Source organism: Ambystoma mexicanum, chromosome 5q, assembly GCF_040938575.1.
Source record: "Ambystoma mexicanum isolate Mex_15411 chromosome 5q, UKY_AmexF1_1, whole genome shotgun sequence".
Taxonomy (NCBI): domain Eukaryota; kingdom Metazoa; phylum Chordata; class Amphibia; order Caudata; family Ambystomatidae; genus Ambystoma; species Ambystoma mexicanum.
The window spans coordinates 953,555,644-953,579,958 of NC_090933.1; the positions used below are offsets into that span (position 1 = coordinate 953,555,644).

Below are 24,315 nucleotides of genomic sequence, written 5' to 3' on the forward strand. Positions count from 1 at the left end.
TTCCCAGGCCGTTCACATTCCATGTTATGAGAGTGAGCTTTTTGGTATTAGGCCCGGTTGAGTCCATTGCTAGTCCTGTGCAGTTCTATCTATAGGTAGCCGCAGCTTCCATGAGAGATATCTTGTGCTGATTCAATCTGGAGTGCCATGATGACTTTCATATTCAGTGTGGTCGTTCGAGCCGTGCCTGCCCTGCTGCCAACAAATAACTTGTTCAAATCCCAACTCCCCCATACTCCATCCCCAACTGAAGCATCTGTCACCCATTCAACCGAACTAATCAAATAGCGATCAATCAATAGTGATGTATGGGTTTTTAGCGGGTCAGTACAGAGTGCGGGCCTAGTATACCCTGTGGTAGTTTTGGTCTCGGGGGGAGCTCCATAGTGCAGCTGTGTACAGCGCGTCAGTGTTGCTTCAATATATGCCATGGTCGGGTGCACCCGCCCGTCGAGGCGAACACAGGCCTCCACTGTTACCCTTGTGCCCTTGCGTGATCAATTGATTTATGTTTGCTGGCGTGGGGGCATCCCAGGGCGCTGTTGCGTGCAGTCACGCGGTCATATAGTGGCTTAGGCGAGCAGGCCTCCACTCGTCTCAGTGGTCTGGCGCATCCGGATGAGCTTGCACAGGGGTTCAGACCATATCAGGCGTCCATCCTTTATTTATTTGGCCCCCCTCTCCGGCTGCCACCAGCCAGAGATCTTGTATTATTAGAATCTGGTGCAGTGGGGTGCCTGTGGCGTTGAGTCAGCTTTGCGCTTGACTGTGGGGGTCAGGGGCAGCTTCCCCTATTCCACCCTTGCGCGTTCCTGTACAGCTTGCAGTTCTTGCCTTCCCCCGCCCTTGCATTTGTATACATGCTCACCACGCTGTGGACCGTGTGTTCCTGGTTAGGGCCATTGTTCCGGGTTGGCACCTGCTTGCACGGTGCTGTCGCACAGTGTATTCCCCTGGCCGTGTTTGGGTGTTATCTTGGTGGTTTTATGGTGATTAGTTCTAATATTTCCTTGCGCCTGCTCCCCCTTTCCCTCCTCAGGTGGGCCGGTTCCTGTTCGCTTCCATGGTTCGTGGCTTCAGTGGGGCCCGAGCAGCCCAGCCTGGCAGGCAGGCGGGGGTTCCCTCCTTCCCTCTGCTCTACTCGTGGGCTTCGATCTCCGCTCCCCACCTCCCTCTCTCCTTTCCGCCTTGGTTGCTTTCTGGCCGTCCGAGTCTCTTCGTCAGGCGGTGTGTGCGGATCAGCTGGGCGCTCTACGTTACACAGAGCGCCCGCGATTGTTTTATGTGTCCCCCACTCGTGAGCGGGGGCCGGGGATCACAGCGCAGGCCTCCGGCCGTTGCAGCCCCCCTTCCTGGTGCGATCTTCGGTCACCGTCTATGGGTCTCTGTGAAGGTGTCAGGAGGTACTTGCTGTCGTCAGATTCAGAGGCGAGTGTCTTGGTATCCCATCTTGGTGCGCAGGGGTTACGCTTCAATCTGCGTGCGGCTCTGCTTCAGAGGGTGCTCGGATACTGGTTGGTCCTTCGTTCGCACTCAGCGGCCATCTTGGGTCTCTTGCAGTGCCAGCTGCTCTGCCTTTCCACCGCAGATTCCTCCGATTGTAGCCGGTGTTCCACCTCCAGCTTTCAGCGATTCGTAGAGGGAGGTTTCCTCTTCGGGAATATTTTGTTTTTATGCTTTAGCACTCCTTGTTAGATCAGGATATTTCAGGATACAGCTGTCGGCCCCGGGAGCACCAAGAGATCAAGTCTCCGTGCTGTGACCACTGGCCACGCCACCATATCTGTCCCATTTTTAACCATTGTTAAAAGTCCTAAGGACGGTCGTCCGCACAGTCCTCCCTTAGCCAGGTTAAACAGTACAGTATATCCCTCTAGCAATGATAAGCTCTTTCAAACAAGATTCTTGGATGCATCTGATTTCCAGGTTACTTATCCGCTGTTTTTTTTTATTGAAGAGGTGTCAAAAACCCCTAGTGTTCCAGCTCCCTATTTTCTACCTTGCAGTGGTCAAGGGCTTCGCATCCTACTTTCGGTTTTTTGTTGCTAAAGTTCTAGCCACCAGCTCAATGAAGCTGTATCTTTGGAAATGTCCAGATTTGGTCTAGTCTGTAATTCGGCATGAGGTCTGCCTTTAATAGTGATCTGGGTTTTATTTAAGATGTCTTTTTCTTGATCAACATTTGTTGATGATTGTTTTTTTGTTAGAACAGGCTCTATTGTCTGGATGCAGTGCTGATTCTCTATTCAAATGCGGTATTGCCGGGATGACGACTCAGAAGTTGTAGCAGTGTCTGCTTTCTCCTTCTGGGACTCATTTCGATATTGAACCTTGCTTTTCTTGATATCGAATCCCAGTGATAGTAAATCTTTGCCTGCTTCGATCATTATGGTGACCAGGGCAGAGAATTTTAGTGTTAATTCCACTGAATCATTTCTATTTTCGTCTGGGAAACTCAGTCTTTAGATCTTCATACTGTATCACTCTCAGTCGTGGGATATATTGTAACAGCTTCATAATAGTTTATCTATTTAATATGAGTCCATCTTGTGCTCTCTAGGTTCTCTCCAGGATTATCATGTTGTCTGATTGTTCACTGCGCATTTTGTGATCGCTTTCTAGATTTTTAGCGTTCCATTGTGAGTTTCACCCTGAAGTCGTTTTTTCATGATCCTGATGGTTAGTTCTGTTTTGGTCTAACATCCGGTTTTGGTTTCATAAGGAGAGATTTCATTATGGATTTCTGAGGGAGGATATCACTGAGGGCATTAGATTTACACTTGGTTCTCTTTTCGCTCAAAGTTCATGTTTTCCCCCGTTTTCCGATTTGTAGGGCAGGCATACTTTTCTTAGATCAGCTTTATTGATTTATATGTATTTTCCTCTCAGGTTTGGGACTTTAAATGTGTTCTTCGTCCTCGTATACTGATTAGTTTAGTAATTCACGTATGCGTTTGTCAATTTTGCTTGGTTCATCTTCAGATACGCTCAAAATCTTTGTTGGGCTTTGTGTTAGCACCGTTTTGATTTTGTTTCCAGTCGTTATTTTCTCTACGGTTTGCGCAGGGCTAAAATCCTTAGATGCTGAAGGTAAGACGATTTTCCTGAGAAAACTTCTGGATCCACAAAATATCTTTGTCTCCTGTTGTCTCACGTTTTTTTGTCTTACTCATGTGTTTACCTCTGCATGTTTTATTGCTTTTCACTTCTGGTCACTTAGATTCGAAGATAGAAAACGGGTTATTCATACTAATTTCTTTGTTAAGTATTGCCTTCTGCTGATTCGAGCTGGTAACTTCCGAAATTGCTAAATGACTTAGTTCTTCGTGATCTACCACGCTGCGACTACTTTGAATTTTAAGCAAGGTAGTTCCGGCATAACTAATAAGTTCATGAATTTTCCTGCATTTGAAAGTGGGGTTGTGCCACTATTGTTTCTTATTTCATAAGATTCGTTGTTGTTTGAAGCTGCTCCATTAGGTTTGGTGGCTGATTTGCCATTTGGATGTTCTTTATTTTGTTTATTTTGCCTTGCAGATGCGATGGTATTTGGCTTGGTTATTTCTATTGTCTCAGGGACATGTACGGTCGCAGCTACAGGCTGAATATTATTTTCATCATATGAAAGGTTGTTAGTGGCTCCGTAGTTCGCGTTTCCCTCATGGGAATCAGAGTCACATGTTTGGCAAACAGCCCCGATTGGCTTCATGCAGATGCTCTGCAGTCTCAGTCTCTTTGGGGCCCAGCTTTCAGCTTCTTTCTGAGAGCGAGGCCTTTCGAGGCATGCATTGTTTTGTTTTTGAATTAGGTCTCTCTCGGGCTGACATTGATCCGTGGTCTCTGTGTAATCTGTTTGTCCACATATTGCTGGGAGGCTGGACAGAAGGTCCTCATCCGTTACTTTAGGCGATGTTGCACTTATGCTTTCTCTCAGGGTCTTCGAGAGCTTGCTGTTTTAGTGACTCTTCTGCTATGGTGTAAGTACGTTGGGGGCACTTTCACTTTGAAGTGCCTTTTCAGCGTTCCAACATCAGCGCTCGAATAGCTCCTCTTTGTAGCTAACCTCTTCTAGGTTTTTTCTTCAAGTTCTGTACCGATACATGGTCTGCGTACGGCGACGGTTGGTGTGACATTGGGAGTTTTTCCAATTTCTTTTCCGTTTTTCTCCGCAAGCTTTCTGGGTGACTCCTCATTCTGATCGAATGAGGATGAGGGACACACCCCCAGTTTTCCGCGTATTCAGCCGCCGGCGCAGCTCGATCGTTTGCCGTCTCAACGTCAAGGATTGAAGGCGGACTGCAGGTAAGCGCAGCAGGAGCAGGGGAAAGGAGGGAAGCGTACTTGATGGATTTAAGTTCTCACAGCCTGCGTATACCAAACTGGTGTTTTGTTCTCTAATTCTATTTACTGTTCGTTCCCTACAGCCAACAGTATGCAGTAACGTCATTTGTGGCAATGCTTTCAGGAGGTGTTCTGTGATGTTGCTGTAACCATAGAATATAATTTGGCATGAGAGTCATTAAGACGTACCTGACTCCTCGTACGCTGCTGCCCGTTTGCGTCCGAGTTCCTAGCTGGTCGTCGGGCGGGCATACAATGATTATTCTTTCTCAGCTGGAGTGGCACCCTCTTCAGCGAACACTCGGCAAACACTCTACGACGCTCCACATCCGGAGGTATGTTCTTAAAGCTCAGGGCAGCTGGGAGTAGATGCAAGTGAGGACAGATTCCAAAAACAGCAAAGGGCTCCAAAGGGCAGCAAACACAGGGACAGCCTTACAGTACAAAACACTCAGCAAACACTCCTTAACTGCTTAACTATCCTCCTACGTGGGTGCACTTTCAAACTGCAGAGTAACGATGCATTGTTGGAGTTCTGTGTAGGAATATTCAGCGCCAAAAAGCTCCTTCATATTTTAGCAAATGAGTTACAGTGCACAATAATATAACTCTGTGATCGTTTTCAGGACAGGGTTCTTTAAATGGGGTATCACAATAGTGGGAGTGCACAAAGCATGGATAAGTCCGCAGTTTATCTGCTTCCTTGAACACTGTGTGAAATACAGCCATCACCGTTTTTTTACCTTAGACAGGGCCTATTGACATTTTTCATCCAAAGCAGGCAGAAATTGCCCATGTATAAAGGTGGCCAAAGGTGGCACTGGGCCCTCTGCAGGCAGTACACATCTACCTATCTGGGTGTCCACTCTTCCCACAGCAACACAACCACACACCAATAATTGAAGCAGGGCCATGGAAGAGAAATACATTAGGAGCAAAAGAAAGCAAGATGCTGTAGAATATGCAGTTGTCGCCCCACAAACAGAGCCATAGAGCATCTATAACTGACGCACGGTAGAGATGCCTCCACCGCAAAACTCCCTACTCAAGCAGACAAATTAGGAAATAGTATATTTTTTGTACGGCCTTCTGAAGCCAAGTGCTGCTCTGGCTTATTGTATGATGTGCCCTATTCAGGTATACTTGGCCAGCTCTGGGGTAACTGCATTCAGAAATGGACTTACCTTGATGATTGGGGTACCTGGCATTCCCAATTGCTTTCCGAAACATTTGGGGCCTAATTCACAGAAGCGTTTTATAATGGCAAAACCCCCGTGGGCAATGCTCTGTAAATAAGGGCCATGGAATCTACAGATGGATGATATGGCTGGAGCCTTTGTTCAGGGTTTTGAACTATATGCATATGAGCCTTAAGAAACGTATACACGAATAAGTAAACTAGGTAGCTTTCCTAGGGATTTGGAAGGGAGTGCAAGTTAAAGAATTGCACATCAATTAAATAAAGCAGCCTTGCACTGATGTGGACAGATATTCCATGCTGACATTTCAGGTTGTCATGTCTCCCTGTCTGTGTGTGACTAAATGGAACCTTGGGGGCCCGTCTACTGCATGCTCTCTCTTGCAATGATCCCAGAGTGTTCCCCCTTGGTGTTCCTTCAGTTTCAGATGGTCTGAGCCAGCAAACTTTCCCATGGCGTTGGATTCGCGGTCCCTCTGTATCCTACATACTCAATCCTACCTGCTTATCACTTAGACTACCTGCCTCTTGTCATCCTTGTCCCCAGACTTCAGTTATTATACACTAGATCTCAAAATGCACAATGGTTGCAGCCCATGTATGGCAGTCAGTCAGCAACACAACACCCTGAAGCCCTCATTTAGGTGACTGAAATATTATAATACTAACTGAAAATACTTTATGTAGCGCTCTAATGTACTGTATCTTTTTTAAAAGTGTAACTTATGACTACAGATTGCATTTGTGTAAGGTAGTTCATATTAACAGAACAATCCTTGTAGTTTGGCCAGGGCTGCACTTGTGTTGACAGGAATTCCCATGATACATCCTCATCATCTGGATTGAAAATCCTACCTCAATTGAAATGGGAGATGAAATCCAAAGGCTCTTTACTTCGATTTGAGCCCTTTGCATTGATCTTGTTCCCACTGACAAGCCAAAAGATGTTTCATTCCTCTTGGGGAGTTCGCATCGTAACATCCGAAAACCTCCATAAGAAATCTACTGATCATTTGCTCAACCCATTGCAGAACCACAAGCCTTGGAACACATGTCTTGGTAAAGTACACCGCATTCCACTCATATTGCACAATAGATATTGGACTTCTTTCCATAGTGAGCCATTGCAATGAAGCACGCCCCTTCTGTGTGTGTGATATAATGTCTAATGGGCATTTGTAAGACTTCGTTTAAGAAAATGAAATAGCACAACCATAAATATATGTTAAATGTGAAAATGTCATGCACTTTCTACTTTGCGATTCCTCTGGCTAGAACGACGACCACATTTGAACATGTCAATATAATTGTGTTATGGAACTCCTTTTGTCATGAGTCCGAAATGAACATGGGCACTAAGAAAAAGCTGTACAATGACTTACCTAAAATTCCTTCAACGTTGCTTTATTATCTATTACACGATCCTAAATCAATCGTATGCTTGAACACCTATTGTGCCTTACATACGGAGTACACCTTTCATAATGACGTCATTAGTATCACATGCTGCAGTCTCTGAATAATATGTACCAAATACAGTCATCAACGTTGCATGGAACCCTACGTTGTTCACTCAAATCATCAGACCCCGCCCCATCATGTACATTGTAAAATCCACGAAATGAAGAGTTCCACACAACAGGACTCATGATGCTGACTTCAAACATTCTTTCATTTGGCTTGGGTTCCTCTAGCCCTCATCTAACAAGACGCTATTGTCCCAACGTTAAAAAGGCGCCATCATAACATTAACTTTGTGCATTGCGTTACACCGTAGAGGTGGACGAAATACTGCAAACACCCGCACCAGCTGTTTCATCATATCCGCGAGGATGTGATCGTCTGCGCCAGATGCTTTCTCAGTGCATGGAATTTCTGACAAAGCATCCATGTGTGGAGCAAGACGCTGTTTTAGAGCAACCTGCTGCTTGTTCTTTTAGATGCGGAATTGCATTGAGGCTGTGCGTTACAAAGTGTCCTGGCTACTTAAAGCAAAGGATTTGATCTATACAATAATAATGGAGGCAATGAGATAGTTCCTTGTCCATTAACAGTTTCCTAGAATGTGGGATTCTATTCGCTCCGTTCAATGTGATGGCTTTGTTTTTTGTACATATTTTCATATTTCATAGCATTAATAACTTAAATGCGCACAGCTTTTTCGGGAATTACTCCAAGATATTTCGTGTTTAAACCAGTTACAAAAACTGTAGTGTTATTATCTCAAGGATGAAAAAGATTCGCTATAATTAGTGGTAGATTAAAATGATAAATACATGTTCGTTTACAAAATGCCATAAATACCCTGCAGGTGTATGTGCCACTAAAGGGGGGAAAAACGCCTTAATTCCCCCTCAAAAATTCGACAACTTTGTGAGATAGTTGGGACATAGGTTGCGAGACAATGGGCCTCATTACGAGTCCGGCGGTAACCCTGCTGGAGCTTCCGGCGGGTTGCCGCCGGACTCGTAACATTTTACCAGCACCTAGCTTCCCGGCGGACCGCGAAGTTATATGCCAGTAAATGTTAGTCCCACGGGACGGGGAGGATCGATGATGGGGGGGGGTTGGAGGTATCGCGGCAGGGAGGCCAGCGTTGAATGCGCAAGCACACCATCAACGGGAATGGGTTCACGGAAGCACTGGCACCGTTAATAACCAGTGCTTCCGTGATGGGTCTGCCTACCGGGGCCACTGCGCCCGGCAAGGTTAAACATGTCAGGCGCAGTGGCCCTGGCAGGCAGACTCTGATTGTGGCGGCCTGTGAACAAGGGTGCTGGTAGGCTTAACGGCACCCTTGTTTCCGGACCGCCGCGCTCATAATGAGGCCTAATCATTTCCTTCTGTGGGTCTCTAGGTAATTTTCTCTCCATTTAAATGATGCTTTTCCTAATGTAGGAGCTATGGCATAAAGCCGGCTGGCTCCATAGGGATCCCCAGCATTTGTGCTGGCATGAAAATGTATGGCGTGGCAAATGCTGGAGCATTCGTAAGGCAAAGAGGAAGTGAGGCAGCGGAAATGCAAGTTGTATTCCGCCCCTCCTCTCCAACATAAAAATGGACGAAAATGAGCGTCAATGGAAGGTGTCAAACAAAGCCTTACAGCTGATACGAAAATGAGTCCTTCACTGTTCTTAGCCTTGATAAATTCACTTGTTAAAAAAATCAAGCAGAGCTTATGGATAACATGTTGCCCGGATCACGAGTGCCAATAGGAAGTACTAACAAGGAATGTTTGAATGAACACCCAATGCATTAACTTTACACTCTGCCCAGTGCTTTAAGTTGGAAGGGGTGCCAGGGCCGGGCCCTGGCAGTCTCCAAAAAGTGGGGCTGAACTGGGGCCCTTCCTGGCCCCCGTCCCACCACGCCATAGCAGGAGACACATTATCCCGCCATGGCCGCAGCCGCGACGGGAGATGCACCCGCCAGTTTAACGTTAGGAAAGCGGACAGAAGTGCCAGCTAGCCAGTGTCGCTGAGGCTGGCTGGCACTTCTGTTAGTCACTGTAATTTCCCTGATGACCCCTCAGATGGGAAGTTACAGTTCCTTTGTTTGCCCTCGCCAGGTCACTCAGTGAACCCGCAGACTCCATGATCTAATATGCAGATTAGATCATGGAGCCAGCCGGTTCCCAGAGGGTGAAAGACGCCTTGGGATCTGTGATCTCTGCGCAGAGCAGAGATCACTGAGCCCGAGGCGCCTTTCTCCTTTGGCAAATCTTTATAAAGGATGCCTTGAACTGTGTACGTTCTTATCTTTTATAAACGTAGAAATATTTCTATGTTTATTACAGACGGCTTGAAACGTACACAATTCAAGGCATCTTTTATAAAGCTTTGTTGACGGACAAAGCCACCTTGGGTTATGTCCGTCCTCAACGCTTTATAAAAGATGCCTTTAATTGTTTACGTGTCAAGCCATCTTATAAACATAGAAATATGTTACAAATGTCTATGTTTATAAAAGGTGGCTTGAAAAGTACACAAACCATAGTAGTACGCATACAAACATATACATCCTCACATACATTTATATATTTGTTTGCGCGCCCATCTATGATTTGCACACTTTTAGGCCATGCCCACAGTGTATGCCACGCCCCCAAACGAGCCCCCCCCTCAATTTCTTACCCCACTTAAAGCACTGACTCTGCCTCTTCTCATGGAATTCAAAAACAGTAATGTTAGTACTGTACCGCCTGTAATTCACTGTTGCAGAAAAATGTATCAGCCCCTTAAATACATCCAACGTGTCCAGTTTCATAAAATGTTTTGTTTCTACTATGCTTTAAGGCTTCCATTTCCACTTTATTATTTAACTCCCTAAAATCAGTTCCTATGTTTTCGTTTCTCCACAAGCTTAGCAATGTGGCCGAATGCATTTCCGCTGCTTGTAGCAGAAGAAACATTGCTAATAGCTCCTTGCAATTGAAGAAGCAATGTAGTATGATGTTATGAGTTTTTAACTGTGGGGTGTTTGGCTCTACCTCAGGGCGCTGTTTGCTTGCAGGCATCCCGCCAGTACATGCGTCCATGCCCAGTGCTACCTTTTACTAGCGGCCAGTCATGGCACTGGTGGTCATATTCAACTCCTCCGGGGGTCTCCTAAAGACGCTGACCTTTATTCCCACATTAGCGCAATGCTGCCAGGTGGGGCGAGAGAAATAATTATTCATTCTGAACACTTGCCGTTAATGGACCTTTTGGACCTATTCCCCGAAAGAATAACAAAGACGAACATTTGAGGTTTTGTTCATTGCGGTAAGATTGCAGTACAATTTAGCCATCGTAATTTATACAAATATTCCTCAGAATAAAATTAGATGGATATATTTTCTAAAGACTAACGTGTATTCTAGATGCTCTTCAAAGAAAACTTCAGTTGGTTACTTCAGAATTTTGGAGTCGTCATTTTTCCCATATTTGGTTCACTTTTAAAAAGGAACTGTTTTCTCTGTGAAATCAACCTTGGTTGTCTAGGCAAAATACATGGTTTGTGCTTTTGTGTAGTAAAACATTTAGGGCCCGATTCATGGAAATTAGTGTAGAAAGACTGCAAGGGTCGCGTGCCGAGAAGGACATTGCACGAGCCTGCGTATTCATGGAATTGTTTGCGCAAAGTAACCGTATTCCCAAGTCGCGCCTGGAATGCCCCCGACACGCCCACACGCAAAGCACAAACAGCCAGAACATCTAACTTTTCGAGCTGCCCTTGCACAAATGCACGCACCCGTCAAACAGTGTGTGGCTCCCTTGTAAGCATGCCTGTGACTCGGCTGGGACACGGCACAGGGTCCCCCGTAACTATATACGGCACCCCAACAACATGTGTACATGCTCTGCTCGGAGTCTCGCGCAAGGACCTTGATGGCTCGCACAGACGTGCCGAGCCAGCGCGAAATCCACGCAAGTCCAGGGAAAGTACTGCGACTTCGGTTCCATGAATCGTCGAAGGTGGATTTGCCCGCAGTTGCGTGCGCATGTACCCTCTTACTCCTACGTCCCGTCCCCTTTCCTCCATACTGCATGGGCGTCCCTTCCAAGGGATGGGAGACAGAACCTTTTTCACCAGAAAAAACCTTCTTCCCTTTTAAATTCAGAGGGGCGCGGCCCAGGGAGCACGCACTGTCCTGACTCCGTCCTCCGGCGCCACACCTCAGTCCCCTTTTCCGCATAGACGCGAACGGGCCGAATTTACCAGCGCTCCTGCGTTTGGCTTTGGCCATGCAATTCCACGAGCGGATACCTCTTCTCATAGTCTTCTTTTTTGTCTTTTTATCTCGGTCCTCAGGCATCACGCTCCTCCCCGGCGCATGTCGACTTCTACAGGGCTTAGCAGGTGTCCATCCTGCAACGGGCTCTTCCCTACCTCAGACCCCCACACCCTCTGCCTACGTTGCCTTGGCCCAGACCATGGTTGGCAATCTTGCTCAGCGTGTGACTCGCTGTCCTCAAAAGCGCTGAAGAAAAGACTAGCGAAGTGGAGGGAGCATTTCCAGAGGTCGCCTCCAGAGGACTTCAAGACTTCAAGGTAGGGCCGATATTCTCCATCGCACCCCGCAAGGGAGGCTCCTTCCCAGGGACTCTCCTGCACGGGAGGGACCGCTCAGATCCTTCTACCAGCACGTGCCCCGAAGCTGCTACAGCTACTGGCCACCGGGCCGAGGGATACTTGGATCCTCCCGGTGTCAGTGTTGAGGGACCAAAAAGTTCTTTTACCGGGTCTTCACCTGAGGGGCTCCGCCCTTATACTGGCTCCATGGCCGAGAGGATACGCCCTAATACTGGCAATACGTCCAAGGGGGCGCCTAAACGCAGGTCTACCGACCCCCAGGTCGAGGCTGTCACACCTACCGGCCTAGGCCCGAGGAGTAGGGTAGGCCTCGTGATCCACACACAAGAGTCTTGGAGGAGGCCGGGCCCAGCTGGCCGAGCAACACGTTGCAGGCACGTGGCAGGCAGCCTGACAAATTGCCCGCCATGCCAGAAAGAGGCACCTGTCCAATGCCATTCCAGGAATTCGGCAAAGAACGAGTGTCACGGTGGGACTGGCTTCAACCAGGTATGTGGCCTACAGCCTACCCCTCTTATGCACAGGGCAGCTTTCCTTTGCGTCCGTATGGACAGGATATGCAGCGGCCACAGCAGCCTCCCGCTACCCCATCAGCACCTCCTGCCACCACTTCAGCCAGTGAGGAGGTTTTCTTCGAGAGGTTCCTCAGTCTCATGATGTCACCTCGGATGGGCGTTATCCTCAAAGCCGCCATCAGGGAAGTCCCTCTGGCCATGCTAGCAGCACCACAGATGCCCCAGTTGGCACCCCAGGCCCCGGCGCAGCCGCCTCCTCTGGTTCCCCAGCCAACTCCTCAACCTCCACCGCCTCCTCAGCCTCCGGCCTCCTCAGCCTCCGGCCGCAGTCCCTGTACCCCTGTACCCCAGCCTCCGGACATGCCATCCTCAGCCAGGGCCTTCCACAAACGTCTTGCTGGTCTGGCGGAGTATCTGGGCCTACCCCAACCCGAGGTCGAGCAGCCGGCAGATGGGTTCTGGCGGAAGTCCTCACACGACGCCCCTCTGCCAAATCGGGGATTCCTATGCAGACCGATGTAGTCTCCCTGGCCAAGAAGGGCTGGCTCAAACCCCACTCAGCCCAGCCAGTCAATCGACGCCTGGACGCCAAGTAGGCAGATGGTGGGGGATACACTCTTGCTCTCGGCCCATCCTCAGCCGCACTTCTCGGTGATCGATGCAGCATCACTGTACTCCAGTCCTCAGCCTCCTCCGCTGCGTCGCTGCTAGGCAGGAGGAGAAGATCTTGGAGGCGTACGGCAAGAAACTCTATTCCAACGCATTCTTGCATCTTCGTCAGGCCAACGCAGATGCCATGCAGGCTGCCGCCAACCAAAGATTATGGTGGGAAATTGCGGACTTCCTTCCGGAACTACCCACTCAGAGCCAATCACGTTTTAAGGGGGGGCTAGCCGAGGCTAAGCTGGTGGCGAACGATCTCATGGAATCCACAGTGGCCCATATTGACACCTCTGGCCGTGCTCTCTGCATTGCCACGGACATGAGAAGGACTGCCTGGCTCCGGGCAACAAAATTCAACCCGGACGTCCAGGAACGCATACTAGATCTACCGTTTGAGGGGGGGGGGCTGTTCCACTCCTCCACGTACGAGGAGCTGGTCAAAAAGAAAAACAGCTCACAAACGGCCAAGTCTTTATCCATCCTTACAAAGACCACGCCCAAAGCGTACACTCAATCGCAGTAGGGCTCTGAGGCTTCCAGGAGGTAGATCCAGGCAGCGGGACTGCTCGCCGTCTCAGAACCAGCACAAGTAACAAAAAGGGGGGGTAGTAAGGGCTTTTTCCAGTCCCCCTCCTCGGTGACAGCCTCAGAGGGAAAGAAGGCATGACATGCCCCTTCGGGTCCAAGTGTCTCCGGTGGGGGGCAGGCTTGCTCTCCATGCACATTTCTGGTGCCAGAATTCCGCGGACCCCTGGATCCTCTCCGTAGTATCCATGGGGTACTGCCTTCCCATCCCAGCCTCTCCTCCCTCCTCCCCTCCACTCCCACAGGTTGGGACAGCAACTCTTTTGGCAGAGATCCAGTCACTCGTAGAGAGCCAGGCAGTGGAGGAAGTCCCAGCCTCCCGGCGAGGCTTTGGCTTTTACTCCAGGATTTTCGCCATTCAGAAGAAGAACCAGGCAGGCCTGAGAGTTGTGCTGCACCTTTCCACCCTCAACCTCTCCTTACCCCTGCAAAAATTCAAGATGGTTACGCCAGCTTTCATAGCGGAGACATTGGACAGGGGAGATTGGTTGTGCTCCCTGGATCTGAAGGACGCGTACCTACACGTCCCTATTTGGCAGCCCCATTGTTCTTTCCTACGGTTCTGGATCATGAGCTACCATTTTCAATACAAGGTCCTCCCTTTTGGCCTCAACTTGGCACCCAGGATCTTTACCAGATTCATGAATGCGGTGGCAGCCCTACTCAGAGTGCAGGGCCTCCACATCTACCCATACCTCGATGACTGGCTCGTCAGGGCTACATCTGCGGAAGCAGTTCACCACTCTTCCCATGCCCTTATGAACACTCTGTACGATCTGGGCTTTTCGCTCAATTTCAAGAAGTTGCAGCTGCAACCCACACAGACTCTGACATTTTTGGGCCCCATCTGGAACACGTGCTCCAGAAGGTATTTTCTTCGGAAGACAAAATCTTGGCTATCAAGAGGGCCAACACCCACTTCCTCAACAGAGAAGTGACCGTGGCATGGTGGTCCCAACATCTCCTGGGTCTAATGGCAGCGGTCCTATTAGCCATCCCGCACACGAGACTAAGGATGAGGAGGATTCAGCTGCACTTCGCGGCCTCATGGAACCAGGAGCGGGGCTCTCAATCCAAGATGATCAATGTTCCTCCATATCTCCACCTGGACCTAACTTGGTGGTCCAAAGACTGCAACCTATGGACGGGTAAGCCCTTTTGACTGCCCACTCCACAGGCCATCATCACCACAGATTCCTCTCTCGAGGGCTGGGGTGCCACCCTGGACGATCTCTCTATCCACGGCACCTGGACTCGACAGGAGCAGTGATACCACATCAATTAGCTAGAGCTGAACGCCATCTGGCTGCCGCTCAGGGCATTCCTACCACTTCTCAGGGGCAGGGCTGTCCTCATCCAGATGGGCAACTCGACCAGCATGTACTATGTCAACAACAGGGAGGCACCATGTCCCCTCCTCTGTGCACACTGGCGATCAGCATGTGGGAATTAGCCCTAGAAAACGACATTTACCTGATGGCAGTCTACCTCCCGGGGGAATCCAACCTGGAAGCGGACAGGCTCAGCAGGCTGGGAGCGGACAATTACGAGTGGCAGCTAAACAACCTTGTTCAGAAGATCTTCAACAGGTGGGGTCTCCCCAGGTGGATCTCTTTGCCACCTGGCACAACAAGTAGTGTTCCCAGTTCACATCCTGGCAAGGTCAGGGCCCCGGCTCTTTGGGAGACGCATTTCACCTGCAGTGGACCAGCATGTAAGCCTATGCTTTTCTGCCCACACCTCTAATTCACAGAGTAATTTGCAAAATCAAGGAGTCTCGCCAACTCCTTGTTATTCTAATAGCTCCATGGTGGCCGGCCAGGCCATGGTTTTTGGAGCTGCTCAGTCTCTTGGAGTGCCCTCGATTCACCTCCCGACGGGCCCAGCACATCTTCTGGCTCAGCAGGGGGGGCAGAGTCATACTAGCCCTCACAGCGTGGTACCTGAGCAGGTAACGCTGATGCACCTCAGCCTCTAACAGGCCAATCTGGAGATCATACAGGGCGTCAGGAGCAAGGCTACCAGGGCCCAATATAAAAGCAAAGGGACCAGATTCTGCCACTGGGCAGACTCCAAGGGAATCGACCCCCTGGCGTGCACCTTGGACGACATGCTCTCCTTCTCGGCGCACCTCGCCCACTCAGGATTGCAGGTGGACACCTGCCGCACATACCTCGCAGCCATTCAGGCTTACTGGAATTCGGAGGAAGGCATCTTCTCCTCCTCCAATCCTATCGTCAAGAAACACCTGACGGGACTCGCAAGGCTCTACCCGCCCGTCAAGAGAGGCACCCTGTGTGGGACCTTAACATAGTCTTGGGCGCTCTGGCGCACAAACCGTTTGAGCCAGTGGTATCCGTGGACATCAGGCTGGTCACCATCAAGATGGCCTTACTGGTCGGCCTCACCTAGAACCATATATTACCTTTTGCAAGGACAAAGTAGTCATGCGGATGCACCCGGGATTTCTGCCCAAGCTTCCATCTGCTTTCCACCTGAACGAGGAAATAGAACTTCCTACGTTTTTTCCCAATGCCAAGGATGAAGCACAGAGAGTGCGGCACTGCCTAGATGTCGGGCGCGCCCTGAAATTCTACTTGGACAGGACCAAGGGTTTCCGCAAATCGGACGCCCTGTTTGTCACTTTCGGAGGCTCAAGACCACGCTATCAGGCCTCTAAGGCATCCATATTCTGCTGGATGGTTTCTGCCATCAAGGAAGCGTATGAGGGCAGCACAAGCCGTTCCCGGGCCAACATGCCCACGCAGTCAGGGCCAAGGCAACGGCCATCGCATTCCAGCACCATGTCCCTTGGCAAGTCATAAGCAGGGCAGCCACTTGAGCTTCTCCCTCGGCTTTCTGCAAGCATAACCTTTTGGACGCCAGCTCTAGATCTAATGCGGCTTTCATACAGGCGGTTCTCAGGAACCTATTTGCTTAAGGAGGGTCTCCTCTCCACCCTGGGGCTACAATCAGTTGTAATCAGCCATGCAGTATGGAGGAAAGGGGACGGAACGTAAGAGTAATTATAAGTTACTCACCATAGTGACTAACATACTCTTAGCCCACAGTCCCCTTTCCTCCATACGTCCCACCAACTTTCCCCCTAATAATACTGATGTCATTAGGCAATGTTAGATCTATTGTTGACGTGTCAATGGGGACTGAGGTGTAGTGCCAGAGGGCGGAGTCGGAGCACCCCTCTGCGCCTCTAAATTTAAAAGGGAAGAAGGTTTTTTCTGGTGAAAAAGGTTCCGTCTCCCTTCCCTTGGAAGGGACACCCATGCAGTATGGAGAAAAGGGGACTATGGATTAAGAGTATGTTAGTCACTACAGTGAGTGACTTATAATTTATTCACACTCATCTACTCTTTTGAATCTTTTTTCACATCCACCCTTTTATTATCCTATACCACCTAAAGCAGACCCACTCCACCCTTCACCTCCCCACTCATATTCACTATTTTGACACCTTTGGAACTCATTTCAATCCTTACCGTACTTGAATTACATATTCCTGAGTGACGAACGAGAATTCGTACCTCCCAAAGTTAGTGAACAATGTGTCTGGGGCTGGTAAAGGGGCATCACCTAGTCCCCTCACTTAGCCCTCGTCATAGGGCAGGAGACCGTCATGGAAGAGGCTATGTGGGAACTCCCCCCTCTGAGTGCTGTTTTGAGGGAATAAAGTGTAGCCTGCACTGGATAAGGCACCTGAATTCCAGAAAGTCTCAGACTAGTCAATTGAGGAAAATGTTGCTTCTGCTTTGAAATCGTTTGTTTTTATGAAGTATTTTGCAACAAGATGTGTAAATGTTAAAAAATAAATTTGTAAGTCTTGTTAAAATTCAAAACTGTACCAATGTTAGTGAGGATAGCTGCCACTTTTAAATATTATGAAGCAAAACGAATGGTAACTGGTGGGTTTTAGATCGGGGTGTGTTTGGGGTCTGTGTGCTGATGCACTGTGCAGTGCCTAGTTTACTTCATTAAAGAAGATGTTCCTTTTTTACCAGGAGACAAATAAAATGTAACAGGTGTTGTCTTTAAAATGAAACAAATAAGAGTTGAGTTGTCTATTGTATGTGGTCAGATTTGTTGCCAAGGTCAAACATGAAGTGTCAGAGGAAAGCAAGAAATAGCTGGGTTTTCAGCAATGCACGCTGATCTCCTGCAGTATGGATTCACTATGGAGCAGGTCAGAAGGGATCTCAAAATGAATAGAATTGCTGGAATTAAGGTTTCGATAAAGCTCTGTATTTTACCCTTTTCTCACTGTTGAAAAGGCTGGAGGATGGGGGAGTCACCAGCATTGAATACAGCGTTACAAGTCAGTATATATTTTCTTTCTTTATCCATCAGAAGAAAATGTGTTGATTGGTTTCTTTTCCATCCTCATTCAATAAATAAGACGCCTTTCTTTGCTGCATACTTTTATGTAGCATCTCTTGTTCGCTTCAAATGATAAACTCGTGTTTCAATTTGGTAATACAATTCTACCACCCTTCGGGTTAAACTTTTTTGCTTGCTTCATTCCATATGTGTAAGAGGTACATTTCTGAGTAAATAGTCAAGATACTGGTAATCTTTGAAAAGATTGTGCCTGCTGAGTTTATGTTCTACACAATTAATATCAGATCCCCTTAGTTCAAATTTCATTGGCAATGTCTAAAAAATATAATCAATAGGCTATAGTTGTCGCCATAAGGAAGCACTTAGGCCAGCAATATGAAATACATGTTATGGTAGCTCACGGGTGTGCAGATCAATGGTTACACTTAAGTAGAGCACTCCTCATTGTAAAGTGACTCTTAGCACATTTTAATCTGTAATAATTGATAATTCCAAATGATGATAGCTGATTAAATGAAGTAACTGAATAATATTATTTTGTTATACACTTCTTGTTTTATGTTAGGGCCTTTAATGTGTAAGTTATGCACATATGACTTTTAATACACTGCAGTTACTGACACAATTGTGCCTCCTTAACCGAATTTTGAATCACGCATGTTTTATGCGTCACTGCTTGCTTGTAGTTTCTTTCCTCCCCAATCCCTTCCTTAGGCCAAAAAGTACCGAACTGCATAGCTGTAATGCACTTCTCGAATTATGTCCCAAAACATTGAAGGTCAACTAAGAAGATTTTTGACTGACATTACAGGAATTGTGCAGCAGATAGACATCCATATCAAAGATCCAGGTCAACAGAACAGCGTCCTGTGGTTGAGCGGACCAACTCCCGCTCCCGGTCCACTGAGCGTCCTGACACAAATCTCATGAGGTCGATGCCTTCATTAATGACTGGAAGATCTGCCCCTCCTTCACCTGCCTTACCGAGGTGAAAAAGATAATCACACTGCTCCCTTTTTTGCCCCACAAAATCACCATTTTATTTTCCCAGTAGCTAATCTCCTTTTCATCCTTGCTGATCACCTGTAGTGATAGATACTAACACGGATTTTTCCAACACACTACTTATATTCTGCAGCGGATATAATGGTGTGGATGTCATTGTACTTTGTTTACTAACAGTATTTATATGCATCTGTTTTGTGGTTTCTCACATACCGGAAATCTTGTTGCGTAGTATCCACAAAAAGCACTTCATATTTATCACATTTCTTCTCTTGCAGAATGATTAATTATTTTTGTTCATCAGACATCTCTTTTGGAGCTATAATCATTCCATCAAATGCCTAGTTTCATGTTTAGTACAGCTGTATACACATCATTTTAAACCTAACTTATTTGTTTCCTCTTAACTGTTTTCTTCAACTATGTATTGAAGTACGGGTTCTGTTGCATGCAATATTTTCACAATACTGAATAGTTGCTGTTATTATGTCATTATTTTGATTGATAAGTCACAATATATAAAAATGTGTAAATTTGTAATCTGCAACCTTAGAGTCTATTATGAAGCTTTTAAATTCCAGGTGGTACTGAGAAAGTTGGTAATGTGGACATGTGTGCCGGTATCCTGGCCATTAAAAGCATTTCTATTTGTATATGACAACAAACCCCTACACATACAGCTTGCACCTTAATCATTTTAACTTGCTACAACATACTAATTCCTGGGCAAGGCTGTCTTCTGCTAAAGACATCTGGAAAATTGGGTCTGGCTCCTACGGTGTATAGTTGTTCCTAAATTTCCAAAATACCTAAAACTGCATGGATAATGCTCCTTTTTCGTAGTAGATGGTTTGAAAGAAAGGAAAACAGATGTCTTCCTTACATCTCTTCACAGGCTTGATTATACCTGCTAGCTAAAATGACAAAGGTGTAGGCAGGTTGAGTACATTTTTCCTCAATGCTCTATGAATGGGAACATCCCTACTCGCGCTGTATGGACTTGACATCATGTTGACTATGGCAGACTGTCATTATTTGCCACTGTCGACTTGCTAGATCTCTTAGATTTACGTGATGCTAATCTAGGGACTATGATGGGGGCACCTGGAATCCGGAGACCCCCAAGTGTCCCTAATCATCCACAATCCCTTAGCCAACAAAAGAAAATGCGAAAGCATAGAAGAGGTAACCTGTCTTTCAAGGTAAGGACACAGTGTGCTAGAGCATTTAGTACCTTGCTCATCCATAAAGAGAAAGGTATAAACACTTTGTTTTTCATCCATGAAAATATATCAACCAATGGGTTAACACCATCACTGTGTTCGAGCTATCTAACAAAAAGGGAGAAAGCTTAACCACTGGCCAGGAAATCATTTTCATTCTATCGATTCATCCAGGAATTGACCCATCGGAGTTGTCATTTCTGGGTGGGTAAGGTACTGAGAGAAATTGATAATTATGTGCCCTCAATATAACTCCAAAGCTGTTTTACGCCAGTTTGCTTTTGAATGATGCTAGCAGCAGAATAAGGCTGCTTGGCTATATAGTGATGGGAGATTAAGTTCTCTGAATGTGTTTGGGCTTCCAATAAGAGACTACTGTTGTACTTTGTGTACAGTTAAGTAGGTGTTCTCCACTGTAGTTTCCAGTTTGAAAAAGAGCAATCTAAAATATGATTGTTTTTATGATTCTTTTCAATTCGACAGAGTGTCTGTCACAACACATTTTAAAGTTAACAATTGTTTGCTGGCTGTATGTATTTAACATAGTATCCTGTGCTATGAGATATGATATGATATGGCATTTATAACGCACCTATACACAAGTGTTTCCATGCTCAGTATAAAGAAAGTTCAATTTTTCCTAGTCATTATTAAAGAAAACCCATGATATGGATAGCAGTGGGTATCGTGCACATGCGTGCCTCTGTGCTCCTCATCTTTGGGACCAGATGTGATGTTGGCATGGCATAAATAGCCCCATGACCTCAGCATTGTGTAATAATCTAGTTAAGAAGTATAACCCGCTGTCTACCGACACTGGGCCTCATTATGAAACCGGTGGTAGCCGTGCCGGTAAAACTGGCACGGCTGTCGCCGGAATCATTTTTATTTCCGGCGCCTGAGAATGGGCAATTACCGGGGCATTATGGCTTCGGCAGATCCGGTAATTGTCCATTCTCAGGCGCCGGAAAATATTGCTCCTCATTCCCATATGAGTCCGATTGGCCTGAATGGGAATGGGGAAGCCGGAGGCACCGGCACCATTTGTGAATGGTGCCGTGCTTCCGACATGGTCTGCTCGCCGGTGCCGGTGCGCCCGCCAGGGCAGACCTTGTAGGCAGAAATGCACCTGCAAGCAGACGTCGTAGTTTTCCGGTCTGGTAAAAACGGTACTGGCAAGTTTACCGGTACCGTTGTTACCAGACCGGCAAGCTTATAATGAGGCCCACTGACTTCCTGTCGAGACAGCTATCCCAGAATGCGTATTGATACAGGTGGCCACATCTGATACCAGATCAAATGCCTACCCTTCCTTGCTCCCATACAGGGATGATAAGAGGTTTGATGCCCTCTCGAAAAAGATATTTGCTTCAGTTATCATAGCCTTGATGGCTATCAATGTGTAATGCATCATGGCAAAATACACCCATTTTGTGGGCAGTAACCGCAGAGGCATCAGAACACGTTCCGGAGGGTGGAATGAGGCATTGTTAGGAGGCAATGTCGCCGGCACTTCAATCTCTGTTGGATGCCCTGACTGTGTAGGTAGGGCGATGGGCACGAGTTCTGTAATGCAGAGGTTCTCGTTGCTTTGGAAATCTGGCTTTGCCTTGGATGTCTAGACAAGATTATTGGACATGCCCTTTGATGGGTTAAATCATTTTGTACCCAGTGCTGATGATAATCTCGAGAAGCTGCAAGCCTCTAAAGCACTAGCTAAATCCTTAGGTGCTGCAGTCCAGCAACAAACAACACAATCTGTACCGCAGATTGGAAGGGCAAGCCTTTTCGCTACTGCGGTACCTCCAGCCAAAGAGAAAGAAGTCTAGCATCTAGAAAGCAGGGACAGCAGAGGTTTGCAAAACCTGCAAAAGGTAGAGGTGGGAAACCCACTCAAGCAACATCCTCCTCCATCCCATCAGGAGCAGCAGCGGCCCCAAAAGCGAGATGTCTGATGCAATATTCCACAGAATTGCACCTTATCACTACGGACACATTGGTAAAACAGGTGATCACACAAGGGACAGATAATCACCCAAGGGTGCTGCCTTCCGTTTCTCAAATACCCCCAAGCAGCCCTCCACGTATTCCGGAAAAAGACTAAAGCTTGGCTTCATGGGTAAGAATCTAGACCCTCTGCTTTAACAATGTACTAAACTTGCTTTCCTCTTTGTATAGCTGTCCAACCTGCACACTTGCATAGACCCCCATCTTGTTCTCCTTAGGTTGGGTTTGCCATGTATATATGGAAATTGAGCTTACCTTGTCATTTTACTGTATAGCTGTAACATTATGTTGCAAATTCTGTCTATTTGTAAATATTGTAAAATTGCTTTATCTTGTTTTTTCATAAACTGTATTTTAGTAATATGTAAGATTAGCGCCCAGCTGCCTAAGGGTTTGGAGCACTCTATAAATAAATAAATAAACTAAACTAAACTCTCTCGGGACCCAGATTACCTACTCCAGTAGATTCTCTGCTGAAGATGGGCGCAATAGAATTGGTGCCTCAAGCGCAGAACAACCAAGAGTTGTATTATTCCCACTACTTGATCGTACCGTACCGAAGAAAGAATGGGAGTGCAACCCATCTTGGACCTGAGATGCTTGAACAAATTCCTCTGGAAAGAAAAATTCAAGATGGTAATTTTTTCACAGATCCTCCAGGCTCTAGACCTCCGTATTGGTTTGTGTCACTCGACCCACAGGACGTTTATTTCCATGTGCCCCTAGACCTCAACTACAGTAAGTACTTGAGGTGTCTGATCGGTAATTCCTACTATCAGTTCCGGGTCTTGCCGTTCAGGCTCACCTGCGTCCTGAGGGTGGACACGAAATTGCTGTCACCAGTAGTGGCAGACAGTCTGAGGAGAGGGAGGATTTATGTTTCCCCTTAACTGGATGATATGGCTGATTAGATCCTGCTGCCCAGAACAGACTCAGGAACATCTTAGGCAAACCTGTCACTTGTTGCCCAAACTGGGCTTCTCCCTTACCTTCAAGAAGTCTCAGATGACACTGTCTCAAATCCTCTGGTTCATTGCAGCAGTCCTAGAATCTTCCTGGGTAAAGGGTTTTCCACCTGAGGACAGGGCTTTGCAGAGCGAGCATATGGTTGCCTAATTCCAAAATGACCATACTCTGCCGGCCGTAGACTTTCTATGGTTGTTGGGTCTTTTGGTATCATGCATTTTCCTCATGCTAGAGGCCCAACTGAGAATTATGTCTAAGCAGTGGTCAGTGGTCACGGGTCTCAGGCAGCATGGTGGAACCTTCTTCAGGTCCTGATCACGGTCTCACAAGGCCTTTTCTGGTGGACCCACAGAGAGAACTTAATGGCAGGAGAACCATTTTGGTAACCGTGGCTAGAAGCAACTGTGGTTATGAATGCTTTCCTGAAGGGCTGGTGCGCTCACATGAATGAGCGCACCAGCCCTTTCCCGGTCCCATGAACGTGTTTTTTGTCATGGACAGTGGTGCTATGAACAAGTGATGTGGTAAGAAAACTGTTTACAGGTCCCTGATTGCAGACATGACTTTGTGAAGGATAATAAGGCCTGATGACTGACATCTCGAGGATAAAACCACAGTTTACTGCACAGAACTCTTGTCAGTCAACAGGCGCACCTAGAACTAGGATTTTGTCATAGAAGGAACAAGAGTTGATTTGACATGGGCATGTGCAAGGGAGGGCCTTAAAGTTCCACCATTTTCCCTCAGGAGGTCTATCCTCTGCGTGAGCCCATAGTTTGGTGGAGTACTTGAAGTTTCACCCCATCAGCATCCAGCATCACTTGGGTCTTCTCAGTATGTATGCAAGGAATGTCTTTTTTTTTTTTTTTTTTTTTTACAAGGTGGCTTTTTATTATACATCTCGATGAACATAATACACTCACGGTTTAATGCCAGTACCAATCCCAATAAGGAACCATCGAAATTTCATTTTACAATTTTTTTTGTTGAACCCTAACCCCAACTAACATTACAAAGACAGCAAACGATTAAACCTGTAACAGATGTTTTATAGTCTGTGGCTGGAAAAACATGTGTTCCTTCTCTTGCGTAAAGTCCAGGAAAGGGGCCCAAACATGGGAGAATTTCAACATTCGATCAGATATGTGTGCAGTGAGTTTTTCCATGGCTAGGATCTCCATAATTTCACCCACCAATACAAGATACATGGACCTGATGGATTTTTCCAGAAGCAAGCTTGGTTTATTTGCGCTGCCATCAGTAAGTGCAATATGTGGTCAGCTCTGGGGCCTGACATCAGGAAGGATCCATCCCCGAGTAGACGGATCCGCGGACACAAGCGGAGTAGGGTGCATGTAATCTCTTATCCTCGATTGAATCTCCT

General features: G+C 47.1%; 1 protein-coding gene across 13 annotated transcripts in view; it reads left to right on the plus strand.

Moving 5' to 3' along the window:
* RIMS2 (regulating synaptic membrane exocytosis 2) overlaps nt 1-24,315 on the plus strand; it is a 2,919,733-nt gene that overhangs the window by 2,222,591 nt on the left and 672,827 nt on the right. For all 13 annotated transcript variants that reach the window (XM_069621474.1, XM_069621475.1, XM_069621476.1 and 10 more), the window contains one exon: nt 18,542-18,718. In XM_069621474.1, the coding sequence (XP_069477575.1) occupies nt 18,542-18,718 (177 nt within the window). The remainder of the gene's footprint in view (nt 1-18,541; nt 18,719-24,315) is intronic.